This window comes from Hypanus sabinus, chromosome 5, assembly GCF_030144855.1.
Source record: "Hypanus sabinus isolate sHypSab1 chromosome 5, sHypSab1.hap1, whole genome shotgun sequence".
Taxonomy (NCBI): Eukaryota; Metazoa; Chordata; class Chondrichthyes; order Myliobatiformes; family Dasyatidae; genus Hypanus; species Hypanus sabinus.
Window position 1 is genome coordinate 182515124 of NC_082710.1, and position 24374 is coordinate 182539497.

General features: G+C 45.4%; 1 protein-coding gene across 1 annotated transcript; it reads right to left on the minus strand.

Annotated features, from left to right (window-relative positions):
- Positions 1-9445: 9445 nt before the first annotated feature.
- On the minus strand, positions 9446-20587 carry LOC132394857 (zinc-binding protein A33-like). Its single transcript, XM_059971264.1, has 6 exons — positions 20181-20587; positions 14595-14690; positions 14099-14332; positions 12100-12122; positions 11883-11998; positions 9446-10385 (listed from the first exon to the last, which is right to left on the minus strand). Exons 1-6 carry the CDS (start codon positions 20544-20546, stop codon positions 9814-9816), a joined length of 1407 nt encoding a protein of 468 aa, XP_059827247.1. The 5' UTR covers positions 20547-20587; the 3' UTR covers positions 9446-9813.
- Positions 20588-24374: the final 3787 nt, after the last annotated feature.

Sequence of the window (24374 nt, forward strand, 5' to 3'; positions counted from 1 at the left end):
CATGTCTTTTTTTAATTAAACAAAATATACTTAATTCAAAAATAAAATTATATACAATAACCATTCAAAGACTTTCAAATCTTTACAGTTGGTACCATTACTGTCTTTACATTTTCAAAATTCAAAATTTTGCCACCCACGTGGCACTCTGTTCTTTCATATTTACATTCAGGGGGTATACCCCCAACTCTCCTACCCCTCAACTCCCACGGAAGAAGGACCCTAGACTGTGGTCCTTCCCCACCGGGCCCTTGCGGTGGCTGCACCGAGTTTGAGTGCGTCCCTCAGCATGTACTCCTGCAAGCGAGAATGTGCAAGTCGGCAGCATTCCCCCACGGACATCTCCGTGTGCTGGTAGACCATCAAGTTTCGGGCCGACCAAAGAGCGTCTTTGACCGAGTTGATGATCTGCCAGCAGCACCGGATGTTGGTCTCTGTGTGCGTCCCCGGGAACAGCCCATAGATCAGAGAGTCCTCTGTAACGCAGTTGCTGGGGATGAACCTCGACACTGTCCCTTCCATCCTCCTCCACACCTTCTCCGTGAACCCACAGACTGCAAAGAGGTGGGTCACCGACTCATCTCTCTGCAGTCCTCCCGTAGGCAGAGGGTTGTGGAGATGACGTTACGGACGTACAGGAGGGCCCCTCTCACCGCCAGCCAGGCGAGGTCTTGGTGCCTGTTGGTGAGGTCTGGCGATGAGGCATTTTGCCGGATGAACTGGACGGTCTGCTCAGGGAACCACCCCACTGTGTCCATCTCGTCCTTCTCCTGCAGTGCCTGCAGGACCTTACGTGCTGACCACTGCCTGATGGCCCTGTGGTCAAAGGCGTTGACCTGAAAGAACTTCTCTACGAAGGACAGGTATGGCGGCAACGACCAGCTGACAGGGGTGATGCGCGGGAAAGGGGCCAGACCCATCCTTCGTAGCCAGGGCGACAGGTAGAACCTGGGCACTTGGTACAGTGGTACTTGGGGCCCCACATACCTGGGATCCACACACAACCTGATGCAGCAACACACGAAGCTGGCCATCAGGGTGAGGGCGACACTGGGAATGTTTTTGCCCCCGTTGTCCAGGGACTTTTGCATGGTGGTCCGTCTGACCCGCTCCATCTTGGATCCCCTGACGTATCTGAAGACGGCTCGGGTGATTTCCGAGCTGAAGGAGCAGGGGACTGGCCACACCTGCGCCAAGTACAGCAGCCCTGAGAGCACCTCACACCTGATGACCAGGTTCTTGCCCGCTATCGATAGGGAGAGCCATCCCCACAGCCCCAGTTTCTGTTTCACCTTGGCAGTCCGCTCCTGACAGTTCTTGTTACACGCCTCGGCCCCTCCGAACCAGATCCCGAACACCTTCACGTGATCAGCCCTGAGGGGGAAGGGGACGCTGGATCGGTCGGGCCAGCAAGGCTTCGCTCTTCGTGCGGTTGACCCTGGCCCCCAACGCCTGCTCAAACTGTTCGCAGATGCCGATCAGCCTGCGAACTGACCTCGGATCGGAGCAGAAGACGGTGACGTCGTCCATGTACAGGGAGGTTTTGACTTGGGTCCCTCCACTGCCTGGCAGCGTCACCCCTCTTATGCCCTCATCCCTCCTGATGGCTTCGGCAAAGGGTTCTATGCAGCACACGAACAAGACGGGGAGAGAGGGCAGCCCTGCCTGACTCCAGACCTGATGGGGAAGCTGTCTGTTTCCCACCAGTTGACCTAGATTGCGCTACAGATGTCCGTGTAGAGCAGTTTGAAAACATGTTTTTTACAGTCATTTAATCCACCCTGGGCAATAGAAAAGTCACTGTTGCAATCAGTGCAGCCGAGCAACACTGTCATTATTTTTGACCCCTATTAGGCAGGGGTACACTTTAGTGTTGTCTGAGGTGAAGTATATTTTATATTTTCTTTTTTGGAACAGTCTGCCATGGTGCTGCAGGACACTAAACTGTACTGATGGACAATGAAAGAGAGAGAAGTTGACTCAAAAGCCCGCCCACAGTGAAAACTGATTGGTCTACTTAGCTCAAAGAGAGACCAATCAGGATTCTCTCTCTCTCTCTCTCTCTCTCTCTCTCTCTCTCTCTCTCTCTCTCTCTCTCTCTCTCTCTCTCTCTCTCTCTCTCTCTCTCTCTCTCTCTCTCTCTCTCTCTCTCTCTCTCTCTCTCTCTCTCTCTCTCTCTCCCCCTCCCACTCTCCCTCTCTCTCTCCCTCTCCCTCTCTCTCTCTCTCTCTCTCTCTCTCTCTCTCTCTCTCTCTCTCTCTCTTGCATTTTGTCTATAACTTGCGGGCATCAGGGAGCCACTATCAATATGCGAGAGACACCCGGAACTTCCCGGAGAGGTGAGATGTCTGCACTTTATCCTCAGCATGGGAATGTCATACTACAGGGAGTGAATATAAGATGAGAGGAGAAGGTTTAAAGAGGTTGGTGAGGTGTGGTAAACTATGTATACCTGTCTGGACACACCCACCCTGCTAACTGCTCCTGTGGCTCCTCCCACAGACCCCTGTATAAAGGCGATTGGAGGCACTGCTCCTCCCTCAGTCTCCAGGATGCTGTGTTGTGGTCTCTTGCTGCTAATCATGATTTCTTGCTGCTAATAAAAGCCTATCGTTTGCCTCCTGTCTCCGAGAGTTATTGATGGTGCATCATGAGGTAATTATTTTTTACATGGAGAATGGGAAGTGGTGGAACAACAACCACATTTCAGTGACATTTAGACAGACACGTGAACAGACAGGGAATGGAGGGTTTGGGTCATTTGCAGGCAAATGTAATAACATCGTGGTCAGCATAGACAGTGTGGGCGGACCGGCCTGTTCTTGTGCTGTACTGTACTGTGCTCAGTGTTTGAAATATCACAGCCAGGGACACAGCAATTTCTTCCCTGGATTCCCACCATGTCAGACGATACACTGGGTCGGACCCCGGGATTTATTCAGCTTTCTGTGTTTAATCTGGCCAGCCTCCTTTGTAATGTCGGTATGTTTCAGGACATTCGTATTCTCCTTCCGGAATTCCCCAGCTTCCGTCACCTTCTCCACAGTCAATACAGATGAGAGGTATTTATTTCAGACCTCACCCATCTGCTCTGTCTCCACACAGAGGTAACCAAATGATCATTCAATGGACATATTACCTCACTCAGTACCCTTGTTGTTTCACAGATTGATATAACTTTTTATAGAATCTCCTTCATCTTACCTGCTATCTCACACCCCCTTTTGGTCTCCTGATTTTCCCTCTTCAATGTTCTCCTACATCTCTTCTCTCTCCGAAGGGAAGGGTGGTGGGGGGGGGGGGGAACAGGTGCACTGTGGTGATAGGGATTCGTTAAGAAGGGAAACAGAAAGGAGGGTCTGTGGGTGAGAATGTTGCCTCTGGGGTGCCAGGGTCTGGACATCTTGGATCGAGTCCTCAGCATTCTTAAATGGAAGGGTAAGCAGCCAGAGGTCATGGTCCATGTAGGTACCAGTGACATGGGTAGGATGAGTGATGAGGTTCTATATAGGGAGTTCAGGGAGTTAGGTGCTTAGTTAATCAGCAGGACCTTTCTGGTTGTGATCTCATGATTGCTACCCATACGACATGCTAGTGAGGTCAGAACTAGGAAGATTATATTGTTTAACACGTGGATAAGGAGTTAATGTTGGAGGCAGGACACAAGACTTTTTCTAGGGAAGATATTTCCCAGGGAAGGTGGGACCTGTACGGAAGAGACAGTTTGCACCTGAACTGGGGGGGAGTAATATCCCGGCAGGAAGGTTTGCTAATGCTGTACGGTGGGGTTTAAATTAGAATTGCAGAGGATTGGGAATCAGAGGGCCAGAAGAGTTAGTAGAGAGGTTGTGGTGACAGATGTTGAGAAGACCTCAGACAAAGTCAGGAATCAAAAGGTTGAGCACGATGTGACTATGTCCTGAACTACATATATTTCAATGCAACAAGTATCATAGGAAATGAAGATGGCTCAGAGCATGGATCAACACCTGGAATTATGACATTGTAACCATTAGTGAGACTTGTTTGCAGGAGGGGCAGGACTGGCAGCTCGTATTCTTTGATCCATGGCATCTGCAGTTGTATTTTTGTGTTTCTATATTGTGAGGTTCTGTCTCTTTAGACATGACAGAGCCGGAGGGTTTAAGGGAGGAGGGTTGGCGTTACTAGTCAGGGAAAATGTCAGGGCAGTGTTCCATTGGATCAGACTGGAGAACTCATCTAGTGAGGCTTTATGGGTGGAACTGAAAAATAGTAAATATATGACTGTCCAACAGCCCACGGGTTTTTGAGGAACAAAAAGAGATCACAGACTGTTGTAAGAAACATAAGGCTGTTGTAGTAGGTGATTTTAACTTTCCACGTATTGACTGGGAATCCCATAATATAAAAGAACTAGATGGGAAAGAGTTTTCAAATATGTTCAGGAAAATTTCCTTCATCAGTACACAGACTAGAGGTCCCAATGAGAGAATGTATGATACTGGATCTGTGATCAGGGAATGAGACAGGGCAGGTGACAGAAGTTTGTGTAGGGGAACCCTTTGCATCTAGTGATCACAATGCCATTAGTTTCAAAGCAAAGCAATGTCTGGTCTGTGAGTTGATATTCTAAATTGGAGAAAGAACAATTCTGATGTTATTAGAAAGGATCTGGCAAGTGTGCATTGAGACAGGCTGTTGTCTGACAAAAGTGTTTAAAGTGAGAGGCATTCAAAAGTGAAACTTTGAGTGTCTGTAACTTGTACGTGACTGTCAGAATAAAAGGTAAATATGACTAGTGCAGGGAACCGTGGTTTTCAAGAAATATTGAGGCCTTGGCTAAGAGAAGAGGGAGGTGCATAGCAGGTACAGGCAGGTAGAAACAAATGAGGTGCTTAGTGAGTATGAAATGCAAGAGAACACTTAAGGAAGAAATCAAGAAGGCTAAAAGAAGGGATGAAGCTGCTCTAGAAGGAGGATCATAAGGGATTCCACAGATATATTCGGAGCAATATGATTGCAAGGTACAAAATTGGTCCTCTGGAAGGTCAGAATGTGCAGCCAAAACAGATGAACGGGATCTTGAAATAATGTCTTGTATCTGTATTTACTGAGGAGATGGGTACAGAGTCTATAGAAGTGAGGCAAAGTAGCATCATCTTCATGGACCCTGTACAGAATGCAGAGGGGGAGTGTTTGCTATTCTGCAGCAAATCAGGGTGGATAAACCCCCAGGGCCTGAAAAGGTGTTTGCTCAGACCCTATGGGAGACAAGTGCAGAAATGACCAAGGTCCTAGCAGAGATACTTAAATCATCCTTAGCGACAAGAGAGTATTATAGGCTGGTGAGCCTGACCTTGGTCATGGGAAAATTACTGAAAGGTATTCTTATGGACCGGATATATAAGTATTTTGATAGACGTACTGATTGAGCATAGTCAGCCTGGCTTCATGCATGGTAGGCCAAGTCCAATCAATCTTACAGAGTTTTTCGAGGAATTTACCAGGAAAGTGATGAAGGCAGGGCAGTGGCTGTTGTCTACATGGTCTTCAGCAAGCCACTTGACAATGGGAGATTGGTTAAGGCGGTTCAGTCCCTCAGCATCCAATGTGAGGTGGTAAATTGAAATTGATAATGTCTTTGTGGCAGAAACTAGAGTGCGGTAGTAGCTGGTTGCTTTTCTGAATGTAGGTCTGTGACTTGTGGTATGGCACAGGGTTTGGTACTGGGTCCTTTGTTGTTTGTATATATAAACAAAGACCTGGATGATAATGTGGTCAACTGGATCAGCACATTTGAGTGTGACACCAAGATTGTGAGTATAGTGGACAGTGACATAGGGCATTATGGCTTGCAGAGAGTTCTGCTTCAGCTGGGAAAACGGGCTGAAAAATGGCAGGTGAAATTTAATGCAGACAAGTTCGAGGTTTTGCAGTTCAGTGGGGCCATCCAGGGTTGGTCTTACAGGGCACTGGGGAGAGTGGAAGGAAAAAATGATGATACAAATGGGAATACAGGTCCATGATTTGTTGAAAGTGTCAGCACAGGTGGAGAGGGTTATAAAGAAATCTTTTGACACATTAGCCTTCATCAATCAATGTACCTACAAGGAATTGATGTTATGTTGAAGTTGGTGAGGCCTACTTTGGAGTATTGTGTGCAGTTTTGGTCATCTATCCACAGGAAAGATATAAACAAGGTTGAATCCACACAGAGAAAACTTATAAGATGTTTCTGAGTCTGGAGGCCTTGAATTATACTGAAATGTTGAATAGGTTAGGACAGTATTCTTTATAACATCAAAGATTGAGGGGAGATTTGATAAAGGTATACAAAATTAGGAGGGGTATAGACAGGGTAAATGCAAGCAGCTTTTTTCCACTGAGTTTGTGTGTGACAGCAAGCAGAAGTTAGGGGTTAAGGGTGAAAGGTTAAAAGTTTACGGGGAACATGTGGGGAAACTTCTTCATTCAGAGGATCCTGAGAGTGTGCATCCAAGCTCGATTTCATTATCTAAGACTGTGAGACCATAAGATATAGAAACAGAATCTGCTCCACCACCTTATCATGGCTGATCCAATTTTCTTTTCAGCCCAAATCTCCTGCCTTCTCCCCTTATCCATTCATGTCCTGACCGATCAAGAATCTATGAGCCTCTGCTTTAAATATGCATAAAGATTTGGCCTCCACAGTTGCCTGTGGCAAAGAACTTGACAGATTTGCCACTCCCTGGTTACAGAAATTCCTCCTCATCTCCATTCTAAAAGGGGATTCTGAGTCTGTGCCCTCTGGTTTTACAGACAGTTTAAGTGAAGTTTGGATAGGGTGATGGATGATTGGGGAATGGAGAGCCATGATCCGGTGCCAGTCAATGGGAAAAGGTAGTTTAAATTGTATTGCCATGAACTCGATGGGTCAAAGGGCCTGTTTCTCTGCTGTACTTCTCTATAATTCTATAACAAAAATTACATGAACTGATGCATCACTACCTGTCAATATATTGGAGTCAGTTTTGTAGAACTGTTCAACTTTGACTCCATTTTGTCATTCAAAGCGTCCACTTATCGCAGATTAAAGCATTGAGGAAGATAGAGACAGTGAGTCGAATGCGGAGGGTGACGGAGTGAAGGTTTCGGTGCCGTCTGTCTCCCTTCCGATCACTGCTGGAGAAGGATTCTGTGAGTGGACTATCACTGTGGTAGGCAGGTAGGGCTCTCAGCCTCGTGTGCTGTCCCTCTCTTTCGATGAGGATAGTATCGTGGTTCTGTGTTTGTGGATTGAACCACTGCATTTCTGGACTCTGTACTTTTTCAGCCTTATGGGTTTTATGTGTTCTTATCACCCATTCCTTTTTGTTTTGTTGCGTGAGGGGAGTGTGTTTCTGGGTTGACGTTCTATTAGTATTTTTGTGTGGGGGAGTGGTTGTTTTTTGTGGGGGTTGATGTTCCTGCTCGGTTTTATATGGAGCAGGGGGTTTTGGGGGGTCAATGCTGTTCTTTTTTTGTACAGGGGGTGGGTTTGATGTTTCTCTCTTAATGACATTCCTGTTCTTTCTTTGTTTCGTGGCTCTCTGGAGAATACAAAGTTCAGAGTTGTATATGGATACATGCTCTGATAATAAATGAGTGTTTGGAACTTTGAACATATAGGACCTGAGACAAATAATGTCTCGTGTCCCCAAACATAATCTGAATTACAACCTGTTGAATAGGAAGCAACTACACAGAACAAGAATGTAATCACTTTCAGCTTTAATGCAGCACTCTAGTGAAAGGTAAATGCAACATGTCACAACCTTAATCAAATTGTTCAAGATTCCCAGAATAAAGATAATAAATCATATTTTACAACATAATGTGGTTTTATTTTGTGTGTGTGGATTCATCAAGCAGAAGATTGTTCGAAATTCCCACAATATAAAGTATGGAGCATTTTGTTTGGATCCAACAAACAGGATAGATAAAAATGAGCCAGTAAATGTGCTGGCTAACCATTGAGGTGTTATCTAAAACAGCAGAGAAGTTGACAATGCAAAGGAAGGCCTCTGGGTTGTTTCCTAGGACGGAGTGCTACTTTATGAGGAATTGTCGACCTATGTATTTTGGGATTATACAACAGGTTGATGACATTTCTGAAATATATAAGAGTCTGCTGAACCTAAAAAAGAGGAGAAACTGAGTAAACTGAGTAAACATTAAGGTTTAAGATACATTTCGGCAAGATCCTGAATAGGAAAGGAACAGAGAGGTTGAGAAATGGAGAGACAGAGGAATAGAGAGATAATGGGATGGAGGGATTCAGGAATGATAGGTCAGATGAGTATCGGGATTGGGGAAAGGAGGGTCAGAGGAATGGAGAGATAGAGGAATAGATACACAGAGGAATGGAAGGTTTGAGCAATTGATAGAAAAACAGAGAGATAGAGAAACAGAAGATCAGACAAATGGAGCAATAATGGAGGGTCAGATGAATTAATGGGAGGATATAGGAATGGAGGGAGAGAGAAATGGATGGATAGAGTAATGATAGATCAGATGACTATAGGGATGGGGAAAGGAGGGTCAAATAATGGAAGGATAGATTGGAGAGATAGAGGAACAGATACATAGAGGAATGAGAGTAATGGATAGAGAGATGGAGAGATAGAGGAGCAGAAGATCAGACAAATGGAAGGATGATGGAGGATCAAATGAATTAACAGGAGGATAGAGGAATGGAGAGAGAGAGAAATGGATTGATAGTGAAAGAGTGGATCTGACAAATGGAGGGATAGAACAGAGACAGAGGAACTGACGATCAGTTTAAGGAGAGACCAAAGGGTTTTTTTTTCTGTGATAGACTCCATTTGTAATGCACCCAGATGAGCTTTGATCCACGTTGTTATGGGAAACAGACAGGAAAGAGCCGACCAGATCCAAATGATTTTACAGAATTGGCGAGTTAGTTGAGAGGAGTTCCAACACATTGAGTCTGCTCTGATGACAGCCTCCACCACAGACCAGAGTTGTGGTGAAACTGCACCAGTTAAAGCTGCTGTGATGAAGGATTCATTCTTGCTCTCTGACAGTTTGAAACTTCAGATTTGTGAGTAGAAGACACACAGAAAGGATTTCTCATGCAGCCAATATCCGGGATATGGAGATGGCTGCCTAAAGTGGGCCTGGAACTGAGAATGCCGCAGATTTTAAAGAGTGCAATGTGACTGCATGAAAGCCTAGAAAAATTCAGGACCACCAAGAAACACGCAGGGAATAGGACTGATTCCTTCAGTCCTGCAGAGAGCTGGCATGGTCTTTTTGGGCCGACCAGCCTCCTCGATGCTTCAGAAACTCTAATTCATTGTTCAAGGAACCTCGTGGCACAGAGAGCTGTCACCTCATCATTCATGTCTTTTGAAAAAGAGGATAAACATCTTCAACATTCCTGACAACCCTGCAGTCCCTCTGGTTCAGTTCCAAATGGACAATTGTTGTGAATCCCAAAGATATCATCTGCAGGAATAGGTTGCATTCATTTTAATGTCAACGGGACTTGGACGGTCTCAAATCACCAACAGTTCTGTGGTTAGCATATGAACAAGTAATTTGAAGGAAGGCGCAGACTATGGAATACAACTGGGATTTCTGCTCCTGGTTTTCCCGACTCTCCCTGTTGATGGCAGTGAGGTTTCCCAGAACCTGCACCACTGCCAGGTCGCCACACTGTCCATCTGAGTCCTGGGGCAGATTATCGGCCACTCATTGCAGATTTCTGATTCCCTGTGGGCTTCCTGTGAGGGCTCCCTATTGATACAAGTTGTGGGACAGTTGCACCTGATCCCGCCTACTGTTTTATTCCCAGGTTGGATTTTCATCCTCCTGGATTGTTACTCTGCGGTGACAGATTATCAGTGGATCAGAATTCTTGCCATCACGATTAAGATCTGGAGAGAAGTAAGGGTATAGTTTCCCAGTGAATGTGCCATTGAAAGTGTAGATGTGGGTCAGGTTATCCACATCATGAAAGGACACTTTTCCTCCTTCATATTCCAGGGAGATCCGGATCTTTCTTGGGTGAACACTCAGCTCTAGGCGTTTCCATGGGTTAGTACAAGCATAGTACTCTATACCATTTCTCAGTGCCACTGCCCAATATCCATTATCCGGATTCAGGGTGATTTTCCCTTTCCTGGTGATGGAATCCTTGGCTATGCCAAAGTCCCAGTTTGTCTTATTCCCCACGTCCACCTCCCAGAAATGTCTTCCTGATGTGAATCCTTCTGATCCCAGGACAAACACACAGGGATCAAACCTCTGTGGGTTCTTGGGAAGCTGCATCCATTTGTCGGTGTATCTCACGGTTCTCAGATCATCAGACAGCAGAAGATAAGGACTGGCTGTGTTGGGGTCAAGGATGACCGGAGCTGGGAACAGATGGACACAGAATGTCAGTCAGTCACACTCACCACCCTCCCGACAGCACCGTGGCGGCTGTGGAATCAGCAGGGATCCAAAGATCTGAACAGGGAGACGGACCGATGACAGGTCTGCTCCCCACCTGCACAACAGGTAAAGGAGAGCACGTTCCTACCAGATGCATCTGGGTAAGTGTGAAAGGCAGAGAGCATGTGTCTAAAGACCAGAGGCTCTGCATGAGGTAATGCACAACACTGAACGGCCGTGTCTGAGTTGGAGAGTGTTCACAGGACAGCTGGACACATAAACCCCCAGTGGCATTGATACCTCTTGATCCAGCCCTTCCCTTCATCTCTCAACACTCGTCACCACCCTCCATCCCTCTACCTTTCTGTCTGGACGAAAGCTCCAGACCTGCCATGTCAACTGTCCATCATCCTGACATCCCTCTGCATCTTTCACACAGCCCACAATGGGAATTCAGTCTGTCTCATCAGCAGACTTGGATACTTTGTATCCCACTGTCACAACAAATCATTCATATAGATTGTAAAAGATTAGGAGCCCCTTTGACGTCACACCTCACAGCTGACTGCATTCCATTACAGAGCCCTTTCCAAATTCTCATTTCTCCAAAACTGACTGGAGATGCTCTCAGAACAATCTGTGGAACTGCACTCTATTCCATGGTAAAGAAACCACCTTGGTCATCAGCCCTCCTTCCGTACAGTGGTGGGGTTAATGAGAGTTGGATTTGAGGAAGGAACAGTGACCATCCACAGTTTTCCACATTTAACCGCAATGAGGGTTTCCCTTGCACAGACATCAGGGAGGTGACAAGGTGTGGTACAGGTGGAAACAGGCACATTTGGAAAAGCAACAGACGCAACCTCTTTAATGACAAATGACTGCAAATGGTGAATATTGGTGCACAACAGTGGTGGTAGTGATGGGGGGTGGTGGGGAGGGAAGTGTAAATCACAGAAACTGAGAGCACAAGAGACCAGAGACCAGTTTCTTGTTATTATCCTGAGTCTTGGAACATCCAGTCACACAGAACGCTCACACTAACTTTTATCTGAAACTTCTCAAGAATCCTTTCATTTCCCTTTTGAAATGATCACTGGTGTCGAGGATGACTAGAACTGGGAGCAGATAGATGCAGAATGTCAGTCATTCTCAGGTGAAGTCTCCTGCCTCCTGACCATCACATTTCTTATCAGTCCATGCCCACCTACAAAGTCTGCTCTGCCAACAGGAAATAACATGGGCATGGATGAGCCATGTGCAAAGAACTAACATTCGACAGACTGCCACAAGGCTTACAGACATCACGAGGTCAGCGTTTCCCACATCTGCTCCCTCATGCTTCAACGAGATTTCTGGCCTGGGGGATTTATTCATTAAAAGCTACAAGTGAAGTACTGCTGTAATTTGGCAAAAATATCCATTGACATCAAATCAATGAGAAGTTTAAGAGCTGCATCACGAAGTCTCCACCCCACCTGCATTGATGACTGTCAGCATCTTCTTCCACACTCTGTACTGCAGTGAGCCAACATGCTTCCCCACACTTATTAAAGGATAAACCTTCTGCAGCTCTGGCACAGTTCGCTTTGCTCTGGAAGAGATGACAATGTCAGTAGTGATCCATTGCCTGGGAATTAAACCATGTTAGAAATAGAAATTTCAACTTATACCAACACAGGCAGTAAATTATACCTTTTCTGAGTTTCTGGAAGTTTCTGTGGAATAAAAACAAATATTAATATTTATGTAGAGATAAGATTGCAATCAAGTAATTGGAATGTTCCTGGGAGTCAACATCTCTAAGATTCTATCCTGGGCCCAATGTACTGGTCCAGTTACAAAGGCATGTTTGTGACTACATTTCATTAGGAGTCAGACGAGATTTGGTTTGTTACCAAAGACTCACAAATTTCTACAAAAATACTGTGGAGAGCATCTTAACTGTTTGCATCACCATCTGGTGTAGAGGGGTTACTGCACAGGATCAGAAAAACATGCAAAATGTTGCAAACCCAGCCAGTCCCATCGTGGGCACTAGGCTCCCCAGCATCGAGGAAATCTTCAAAAGGTGAGGCCTCAGAAACCCTCACCTATCATAAAGGATCCACATCACCTCTCCTCACTGCAGCCATCAAGGAGGAGGTACAGGAGACTGAAGGCACATACTCATCGTTTTAGGAACAGCTTCTCCCCCTTGACGTTGAACTCATGCACCCTATCTCACTATTTTTATTCTTTTTTCCCTCTCTGTTTCACTAATTATTTATTTTTCATATATCTCTAATTTTTAATCTTTGTATTAGAATGTACTACTGCTACATGCAACACATTTAATGACAATTGCAGTGATATTAAACCTGATTCTGATTCTGAGATTCTGCAGACGGACATTCCACAACACGAGGTTCAGTACGATCTGATGCACATCAAATCTGACAGGATTAAAAACTGGAGGCATCACAGGGTGGTCAGAGCAGAAAACTGGCTCATTCAGAAGACACTTGTCCTGTGTTCCCTCTTGGATTAACTGCTCACTGTCTGAACAATCAGAACATTCTCCCACACTGCACAGTTGTGGTCAAACTCCCGGTCTGAGACCAGTGAGCAGGGAGAGACCGGATAGTGGTCACTGGAGTTTCACTGTCAATGTGCAGTGATTGAGGACGTTGCTGTTATTTCTGAATGAAGTTAACTTGATGAACCAGGTGCTATTCTTGTCACACGTTACAGGAATGATGTGCAGGGATTGGAAAGGATGCCTGTGAGGTTTATCAGGACGCTGCCTGGATTAGACTGGAAGGAGAGGTTGACATTCTTGTTTTCTTTTCTCTCTAGGGTGTCAGAGGCTGAGTGGAGACCTGAAAGAAGTTGAGAAAATTATGAGAGACATAGCTAATGTAGGAGACACACACACAAGATGCAGGAGAAACTCAGCAGGTCATGCAGCATCTATGGAAGTAAACAAGCAGTTGACGTTTCAGGCCAAGGCCCTTCTTCATGACTGTGAGTGGTCTCAGCTTGAAATATTGATGCTTGTTCACTTCCGTAGTTGCTGTCTGGCCTGCTGAGTTCTCCCAGCATTTTGTGTGTGTTGCTTTGGATTTCCCACACCTGCAGATTTTCCCATCTTTATAATGTTGATAGAATCTTTTACCCAGGCTAGAAATTTAAAATATGAGAGGACAGGACTTCAGGTAGTAGCGGGAAGTTTAAAGGAGATATACTGGGCAAAAGTTTCACCCAGAGAGTGGTGGATGCCTGGAATTTGCTGCAAGGGGTGCTGCTGGAAGTAGATAATGGTGATTTAGAGACTTTTAGACAGACGTGAATGAACAGGAGGGGACGTGGACCGTGAACGTGCAGGAGGGGTTCAGATTAATATGGCATCATGTTCAGCACAAGCATCATGGGACAAGGGCTGAAGTAAATGAACGGGTAGTCATTCAAAACAGATACAGTATAAGAGAGGGTTTTCAAACTGTAAAGTTTTGAGGTGAGACTGAAGCTGGATCATATAGTAATGGGTGTTAGGGGCTGGTAATGCTAGTAACCATCGCTGTGGGCTTGATGTGAGGAATGGCCTGACTCCATATCATAAGAGTAATAATAGTTTATGGCTGAATGGCAAACTGTTTGATCTTAATATCTGTGTTAACAAAAGGATGAAGAGAATAAAATCAAGTAGATGTACTGTTAAAAATTTGATGCTGTCCTCTTCCTTCAGCACTTCTTCAATGTCCTGAATGGTGTCTGAAAGTGATGAGATGACTTCTGTTGCATCCTTAATCTTTCTCTTCATCTTCAGGCAGTTTCTCTCTCTCTGCAGTTTGAGATCTTCCAGCGCGATCCTTTCTTGGTTGCGGAGAAACTGATGCATTGTTTCGAACTGGGCTTTAATCTGTCTCTCTGCCATTTCTCCCTGGTCCTTTGGAAAATAAGAGAGAGTCTGAGCACTGACAGATATTGTGCTGTTACCAGAATCAGTGACATCTCACTACTGGGAGCCGGGCAGCAACGTACTCTGAAGAGGAGGCTCTAACTCAGAATCAGGGGATGTATATTAGTTTTCTCAGGATTTACCACTACAGGAGGTCAGTGAGGGATAATTGTGTTGACTGAATTATTCACTCGCAGTTTGAGTTTCAATGTGATTAGAGCTTATGGAACGATGTGACATTATTATGTACCTGAATATGCTTTAATGTTTCCTCATAATCACTTTTTACCGCAGCACATTCCTTCTTCTTGTCCAGGACTGGCTTCAGTGAGGTTTTCAGCTCTTCCTGCAAGAGATCAGTTTATTTCAGTCAATGTAGAATGTTATTTATTTGTAATGTTTTAAAATAAGATTATCGATAGATATTAATAATATTAGATTCAATTCAGTTAATGGAACTAATATGTGAAATTAACAGATTGTTCCATGAGAAATTGATCAGGTTTAGGGTCTCTATGTGGACATAGTTGCTTCATCTCTTCCTAGCTGTACTAATCCCACTTTATTGTCCTCGGATTCCACCCAACCAGCCTTATATTCAGCTACACACCACAAACAATATGCAGAGGCCAATTAAACCAATATCCATGTGCCATTGTGATGTGGAAGGAAACTGGAGCATCTGGTGGAAACTCCCAAGGTCACAGACAGAATGTGAAAACTCCACACCAACAACAGATGGGTCTCTGGAGCTCGACCTCCTGCACCAGATAGCCCATGACTGACAGATACAGGATCCAGAAGGGTAATGATAGAGTGGATGTGGAGATGATGTCTATTCCTGTGACAGAATCTAGAATTTAGTGTCACATTCAAAAATAAGGTACTAGCCACTCTTAAAAGATTATTTTTCATTCTCTCATAAATGGTTGGAACTCATTTCCGGTGAAAATTGCCCTGAATGTGGGGTATCTTCTTGTGAAGCAAAAGGATGAAGGGTTCCTGGGGATGACAGAAATTGGATTGAGACTACAATCCAATCACCTCTGATCCTATAAGCTGGTGTTAGGAGGTTGGGGCCTGATCTATGCCCGTTCATGATTCAAAAAGAAGATTTTCTTAAAAAACAGAAGCTGCAAATCTGAAATTGACTGTAAATGTTGAAAATACTCAGTCTCTGAGTTTATGACCCAGTAAGTCTGTTTCAATGTGATTCTATGTTTGTACCTAACTATCAATTTGTCTGTCTGCAGAAGGAAATTTCAATGGGTACATTTAATGTCAAGGAAATGTATACAATATATATTGTGAAATTCTTTTTCTTCACAAACATCCACGAAAACAGAGAAGTGCCTCAAAGAAGGAATGTTAGTTAGATGTTAGAACCCCAAAGCCCCCCAGCTCCCCCCTCCCACAAATAATCAGCAGCAAATCAACAACCTGTCATGGTCCGGAGCAGTTCCGCTTTAAATTTCGTTAGGTTGCGATCCGGACCATTGACGCCTTGCTCCTTCTAATTCCGTTTCACGCGTCCCTTGAGCTTGGCAATCAAGGTAATCTACCCTCGACCCGAACCGGTAGCTTATAAGCCCCTGGCTTTAGCCGTTCGGGGCGAGAATGCTAAGAAGTCTTCGTAAGTCGCCATGACAAGCCAAAGTGATCCAGCCCGCATCGGAGTACCAGCAATTCACCTTCCATCGCCAGAGTGGGTCCGGGCAAGCTCAGTCTACCAGGGGTGAGTTTAAGGCGGAGTCCTGACTCGACGTTTATGCCCCTTGTCCGTGTCTACCCCTCGAAGAGTCTCGGCTCGGTGCTTGAGCTGAAGGAGGAGTCCTGACTAAACGTTCATGCCCCTTGTCCGTGTCTACTCCTCCCCGAAGAAGAGTCCCGGCTCGGTCCCTGAGTGGAAGGCGGAGTCCGAACTCGACGTTCATGCCCAGTGTCTGTGTCTACCACCTGAAGAAGAGTCCCGGCTCGATGCTTGATCTGAAGGAGGAGTCCTGGTTCAAAATTCCCTATTGTGTGCTTTGGTGTCCACGTTTCTGGCTGCAGTGATCCATGGTATCCAAGTGTCTGGCGGCGGTGAATCAAGAGCAAGGGCCGTGGCGGTCCCAGTCCCCAGGGTCCCAGTCATGGCCATGGCTGTCCATGTTCACCCTGTCCAAGTCCAAGGTCCGCAGCGATCCTAGTCCCTAGTTCCCTAATCTGAGGTTCGTGTTCCTCTTTGTCCTCCTTGATTTCCCGATCTTGTGTAGCGAGTAATAAACGCTATTTTATTGTACCTAAGAAAGACGTGTTTGTGTCCTGCTTGTGTGCCCTCTCCCAGCACCCTTGTCCCCACCTCGCGACACAACCCCCTCCCCACCAGCAAAAAAACATCAGCACCCCCCCACCGAGCACACAAGGGTGCAGCAAAGCATCAATAAAGACACAGACTTGGAGAATCCCAAAGACTACTCACTCACCTGGTCATTCTACATACCACAGGCTCTCACTCTCCCCCAATAAAGGAAAGAGAGGTCTCCCCATTTCACTGTGAGTGGGGTGACAAAACAAACAATCCACCGATTTATGGTGTAAAAAGTCTGTTGCATCACTTCTTGTGAGCTCTGTGCCCAAGGAACTCGGGTCTCTTATCACACAGCCAGCAGCCAACTCATTGTTTTTGGTCAGAAGGACATTTCACAAGAACTGGGGGCATTTGTTAACAAGATTGGGATGTGTTGGACATTCTTTTTCAAGATTGTAGTTCAATTGCTGAAACACCTGCTGTTTGGTGAATTGTGTATCTGGGATGGGAAGTCCATGTGGTTTACAGAGCTGAGGAAATCTTGAAGATGCATCTGGATCACACCGATGTTTGCCTCCTAACCATTCAACTGATTTCCCTCAACCTCTCTGGTGCAGTGAGATCCCTGACCAGGGAGTCTTCTGCATGAGGGAAGCTCTCAGAACCCTCAAATGGATTCACTGATATGTATCTGCATCAGTCTTGACTCAACACATGCAAACATCAACATAGAAAACCTACAGCACAATACAGGACCTTTGGCCCACAAAGCTGTGCCAAACATGTCCCTACCTTAGAACTACCTAGGCTTGACCCCTATCCCTCTATTTTTTGAAGCTCCATGTACCCATCCAGGAGTCTCTTAAAAGACCCTATCGTTTCTGCCTCCACCACCACCACCAGCAGCCCATTCCACGCACTCACCACTCTGTGTTTAAAAAAAACTAACTTACTCCTGATATCTCCTCTGTACCTACTTCCAAGCACCTTAAAACTGTGCCCTCTCATCCTAACCATTTCAGCCCTGGGAAAAAGCCTCTGACTATCCACACAAACAATACCTCTCATTATCTTGTACAGCTCTAAATGTCCTGGGCTGTTAATTATTTTCTGATTTTTGTTTGCTGTTCAAAGTACACCATGTGCACAAAACCTTCAATAGCAGAATCAGATTTTGCAATTATCGAGGGAATCTATATATTATTTGAATCGTTAAATAGTTTAAGTTTAGTACAGACTAGACAATGTATGGTCATTCCAGGATGCAACACACTGAAGCAAGCGTTTCAGATCATTCTGAAATGGATTTTGCAGGTCAGTGTGAATTTGTTGGCACCTGAATACAAACGCCACTCTGCAGAACAGTATAGCATTAACGATATGAGGATGGGTTATCCACAGGGTGTTACTGTATGTATGTCATGTATTGAATGAGTGACTCATCAGTTATGATTGTTGGGGAAATTATTTGAACCACAATCATGATAAGATTGTGAAATCTAATGATGCTTGAAATCCAAAGCCACACACACACACCTGGAGGAACTCAGCAGGTCAGGCAACATCTACACAAAAGTGTAAACAGTTGATGTTTTGGGCCAAGAACCTTCATCAGGAATCTTCATTATTTTAAGTTTGGCATGTTAGGATTCGCAGACTTGTTCAAGGAGAGTCCAGAATTCCAGCAACTGAGGGAATCATTCTTGTGGAATGTATAGCTCAAAATGCAAGACTGTAATGGTCTCATCAGGGAGATGAAAACACAATGGATTGTGTTGCTCAGGAAGATTAAGAATCAACATGATCACACTACATAACAGGAAAATTACAGCAGTAAGATTGCAGACAATTAAAATGTGGATGACTTTCCAAGGAAGGGTCACATAGAGCCAACTTGCTGAACTGGTTGAACAGGTGTTGAGGCAAATGACTGGAAAGTTTAGTCACAAACGAGAAAATCTGCAAATGCTGGAAATCTGAGCAACACACACAAAATATGGGAGGAACTCAGGAGGCCGGGCAGAATCTAGGCAAAGAGTAGAGTGGATGTTTTGGGCAAAACCCTTTGGCAGGTCTGAATGGCAGGATAAATTCCTTACTGGCACCAGTGGGAAAGCAGAAGATGAGCGTATCTAAGTTCTTTGAATGTTTCTGGCCACGGTGCAACAACTACCATACAACACAGACACAGTGGAATCCTTTCCATCATTGTTCCACTTTCCGTCAGAGTACTTCGTGTGACTAAAATTCTGGTTTTGGAAGATCATCTAGCCGTTCAACTTGAAGCATCACCCCACTGTTATGTCACTGTTCACCAGTGTAACTAGTGTCAGATTCTGTAGTAAGGTCTCTGAACATTTCCCCAGTACCTCCTCATTAGAACAGGGAGATTACAGATTTTTTTTAAAAAATTATTGACATACAGAGTGAAATAGGCCCTTCTGGCCCTTTGGGACCCATCACCCAGCAACCGCTGGTTAACACTAACCTAAACATGGGGCAATTTACAATGGGCAATTAACCTACCAAGGGAGGAAAGCAGAGCACCCGAAGGAAACACACATGATCAAGTTGAGAATATACAACTCAGGGAACCCAGATAATAAGGTTCATTTGCCACGGTGGCAGATAGAGGCAGTGGACCACAGGGTCTGTCTGAGATGACCGCCTGTTCCACATCTGAGGACATCTCTGCCCCAGGGCTGATGGGAAGAGAGAGTACATGGATGAGGAGAGGATGCTTCCTATGTTGGGAGAGTCCAAGACCAGAGGACACAGCCTCAGAATAGAGGGATGTCCTTTTAGAACAGAGATGATCGGGAATTTCTTTAGCCAGAGAGTGGTGAATCTACGGAATTCGTTACCACAGACAGCTATGGAGGCCTTCTTTAAGTGTATTTGAGGCAAAGGCAGATAGATTCTTGATTGGCCAGGGAATGAAGGGATATGGGAGAAGGCAGGAGACTGGGTCTGAGGGGAAAATTGTATCAGTCATGAGGAAGCGGTGGAGCAGACTCGATGGGTCAGATTGCCCAATACTGCTCCTATATCTTAGGATGTGTGTTTGCTCACTGGAAGCCTTCTGGGATCGCTGGGTTCACCCCAGATAGGAAGGGCTGTATCCTTTTAATGTTGGGCATATTGCAAAAAGAATTACAAGGGGTTGATTGGGAAACATCAATGTTCAGGGACCTCCTGCGGTTTGAACACGAATTAGTTCTAACTCGGACACACACACAATAAAAAAATGGAGGAATTCAGCAAGTCCCTCGCCATCTACAGAGAGAAATACAATCGATGTTTCGGTCCCATTCTGGCTTCTGCACCTGCCTTTCTAGTCCTGACTAAAGCTCTCAGCCAACTCTTTATTCCCCTTGAGTTGCTGAGTTCCAGCAGCACTTTGTGTGTTTTGGACCCTATTCACCTTTCTGCGTTCCGAACAACGTTGTACAGAACAACGCCTTCAAACAGAAACACATTATCTAAAGTTCGGACTCCGGAGATAAAACCGACACGTTTGGATGTTGTGATTTTCCGTCTGCTCACCTTGAACTCCTGCACGGCCTCTTCCAGCAGCAACAGCTCGTGGCCGCAATGATTCTTTGAATGCTGACAGAGCACACAGAGGGGCTGCTTGTCGGTCTGGCAAAATAGCGTCAGCTTCTCCTTGTGGCGGCTGCATTCCTGCTGAGTTGTCTCCCGGTTTGCGAACAACTCAACGATGCCGGCGAGGGTGCGGTTTGGCCTCAGGGTTTTGGAGGAAGTCGTTCTTCTACATAAGGGACAGGACGCTGTGCCGGGGCTCTTCCAGTACTGAGTAATACAGGATCGGCAGAAGCTGTGATCACAGTCGATTAAGACAGGATCTTGAAACAGATCATGACACACAGCACAAGACAGATGATCTTCCATGTCCAAGGACTCACGGAGTTCACTGTGACCAACTAAAATGGTGCCCGAAGAGTGATAAACGCAGGCTTTCACTTTCTGTCCCTGTGTTCTTTGCACTATCCGGAACTACAGGACCGATCAACACACCGTCTCAGTAACTTCTTCAAGCGGACTTCTCCCCAGCTCAGATGCCCCTCCGGCCAGGCTGTCCACCAGGCCAGGCTCGATTTCAGCATTTCGAAGAAGTTTATATTAGGCTCTGGTCCCGGTGCAGATCAATGGGCTAGAAAGAATAGTTCAGGACAGACTAGATGGCATGCTTCACTCTCTATCTATGGCTTTGGAAATGTGGACCTCACTAAACTTGTTTAGTCCGTGGTGCATATTTTCTCAGTTTCGGTAAATAAATGTTTAACAGTTGTTCTTAATATATATTTAACTGCCGTTTAAAACCGGACTGGGTCCCATTTTAAAGTTGTTCCTTTCTGTCCTGCTGCAAACTGCCGAGACCTACCTGGATTCATAGACCCCAAGCGGGGGTCCGAGGCCAGGAGGTACTCTGAGGAGGGTGGGATGAAGCTAGATGTGCTTGATTGACCACTCGGAGGGTCCTGAGCTGCGAGTCGAGGAGTTCGGAGGGGAGCGAATGGTGGCCAGAAGACTTCAGTAATTGAGCTCCAACGGTTTGGACTTTGATAAGTTTGTCGCCTTTTCTTTATTTTTTCTCTTCATATATACTGTATCATTATTAATCACTTAGTTATAGTAACCTTTATAATCATTTAATCGCTTATGGTGTACTGTCTGTTTTTGGGCGAGGCGGGGACATCACACAGCATCCACACCAGCTGATTACCCAGTTTGGCGGGGCCGAAGGCTGCTCCCCCTAGACAAGAACGAGCTGAGCGAGCCTGAGGTGACCCAGGGGGTTACATTGTTGCGAGAGAGTGCTGGAAGCTTGTTTGGGTTAAAATTTACTGATAACGAGAATTGTATTCCTTTGTAAAACAAATGGGGATTAATGTTCTTTCTTCTCAGTCTGTAAGCTTTTGTTGACGGGCTTTTGGGCAGATCGGCGTTATTAATCACTTAGTTATAGTAACCTTTATAAATTGTACTCATTTAATCGCTTATGGTGTACTGTCTGTTTTTGGGCGAGGCGGGGACATCACACAGCATCCACACCAGCTGGTTACCCAGTTTGGCGGGGCCGAAGGCTGCTCCCCCTAGACGAGAACGAGCTGAGCGAGCCTGAGGTGACCCGGGGGGTTACATTGTCACCCCTCCGTCACGAGATCAGTCGGAAAAATGCAGGCCACCTTCCCACTGAACAAAAGCAGTAACACAACGTTCATTCCCTGATGCTGCAGCGCATCTGCAGTCGCGGTACTGCGGGGGTTCAGCGGCTCCCCGATTGTGGAATCAGGAAGTACCGGGAGTTAACATGACTTCGAGAGGCCAGGTGGAGAGTTGGAGCGAGGAGGCAATTTGTCCCATCTGCCTGGATTTCTTCACCGATCCAGCGTCACTGGAGTGTGGTCACAATTTCTGCGGCTCCTGCATCACGCAGTGTTGGGAAAGTGCGAAAAGAAACTCCTGCCCGGAATGTAGAGACGTGTTTGCAGACGGTAAACTCAGGCCAAGTCCGGTCCTAGCAAGACTGGCTGAAAAAGCTCGAAAACTAAACCTGAATCGGAAGGAAGAGGGAAGTAAACTTCGAGGAACATGGGGAAGAACTGAAGCTGTTTTGTGAAACCGACGAGAAACTGTTCTGTGTGACTTGTGCAGCTTCCCAGGAACACAGAGAGCACCGCTTCCTGACGATTAAAGAGGGCTTCGAAATTTACAAGGTGAAAATAGCCCACTTTTGATAGTCTGTTTATGTTGCGACATCTTTTTGTCTAATTCTTTCACTGCTTAATTCCCAGGATCGAGTTAAATGGTTCTTAGATTCTCTCACAAAGAAGAAATCAGACTTCGAGAAAATTGAGCAGCAACAGAAAGAAAACATTGCCAGATTTCGGGTGAGGCTTCCTGAGCAGAATTTTGTATATTGTTGAGTAGTTTTGTCCCAGTTCATGTAGAATAGCAGAGCGTCGCAGTTCCCGGTTGAATGCATGTTGGCGGTCATTTCTAGAGGTGTAGATCAGCAGGAGAGTTTAAAAAGCGAGCAGATTAACGGAGTGGGCGACAGAGTAGTGGGCGACAGAGTAGGAAGGCTTTTGCTCGAGAGGCTTCTGCGAGCAGAGGCTGAGGATGAGCTTTCTCCCAGTGAGGTAAGGCCGGGTAAGCTCCTTTAATTGATCTAATTAGCTTAGGTGTAGGTAATGGAGGCAGCAGTTAGGGCAGTTTGCCGGATGTGGGAAGTCAGGGGGAGCACAGCTGTCCTTGATGACTACACCGTGAAAGGTGCATCCAGCTGCAGCTCCGGACAACCCGAGTTAGGGAGCTGGAGCTGGATGAACTTCAGATCATTCAGGAGGCAGAGGCAGAGATAGACAGGAGTTTTAGGGAGATAGTCATCCCCAAGAGTCGGGAGACAGGTAGCTGGGTGACTGTCAGGAGAGGGAGAAGGAATAGACAGAATGAGCAGAGCACCCCTGTGGCTGTTCCCATCAACAATAAGTATACTGTTTTGGATACTTTTGAGGGACTCTCTGATGGTGGTGTCTGAAAAGAGGATGTTGTCAAAATTGCATGCCATCTTGGACAACGATTCCCATCCACTCCATAATGTACTGGCTAGGCACAGGAGTACATTCAGCCAGACTCATTCCACCTAGATGTAACTCTGAACATCATAGGAAGTAATTCCTATCTGTGGCCATCAAACTTTACACCTCCTCCCTCGGAGTGTCAGACACCCTGAACCAATAGGCTGGTCCTGGACTTAATTTTTCCAATTGGCATGATTAACTTATTATTATTTAATTATTTATGGTTTTATATTGCAATATTTCTTCACTATTCTTGGTGGTGTGGCTGTAATGAAACCCAATTTCCCTCAGGATCAATAAAGTTTGTCTGTCTGTACTACCTCTCTTGCATCATTTTCCAGCTGTCCGATAACCACACTTGCCTCACCTTTGCACTTTATGTATCTGAATTAATTTTTGATATCCTCTTTAATATTGTTAGCTAGATTACTTTCTTATTCCATCTTTTCCTTCTTAATTACCTTTTAGTTGCCTTCTGTTGGTATTTAAAAGTTTTCCAATCCTCCAACTTCCCACTAATTTTTGCTCCACTCTTTGTTCCCACTTTGGCTTTTATGTTGGCTTTGACTTCTTTTGTTAGACATGGTCATGTCATCTTGCCTTTAGAATACTTCTTCCTCTTTGGGAGAAGTACCCACTGCCTTCTGAGTTGCTTCCAGAAATCCCAGCCAATGCTGCTCTGTGTTATTTCTACCTGTGTTCTCTCTTGGGATCCAGGACCAATCTGATTTTCCTAAACCAGCTATATTGAAACCTCCCATGACTATTGTAATATTTCCATTTTGGCATGTATGTTCTATCTCTTGTTGTAACTTGTAGATGATATCCTTACTCTCATTTGCTGTCTGTATATAGCTCCCACCAAGGTCTTTCTACCCTTGCATTTCCTTAGCTCTATCCACAATGATTCAACACCTTCTGTCCCTATGTAATATCTTTCTAATGATTTAATTTAATTTTTTACCATCATGGCCAAGCCAGCCAATCTGCCTTCCTGCCTGTCCTTTTGATACAATGTGTACCCTTGGACATTCAGTTCCCAGCTATAATCTTCTTTCCACCATGATACAGTGATGTTGTAGGCATCACTGTATCTGTATCTTGTGTATCTGTAACTGTGCCACAAGTTCAT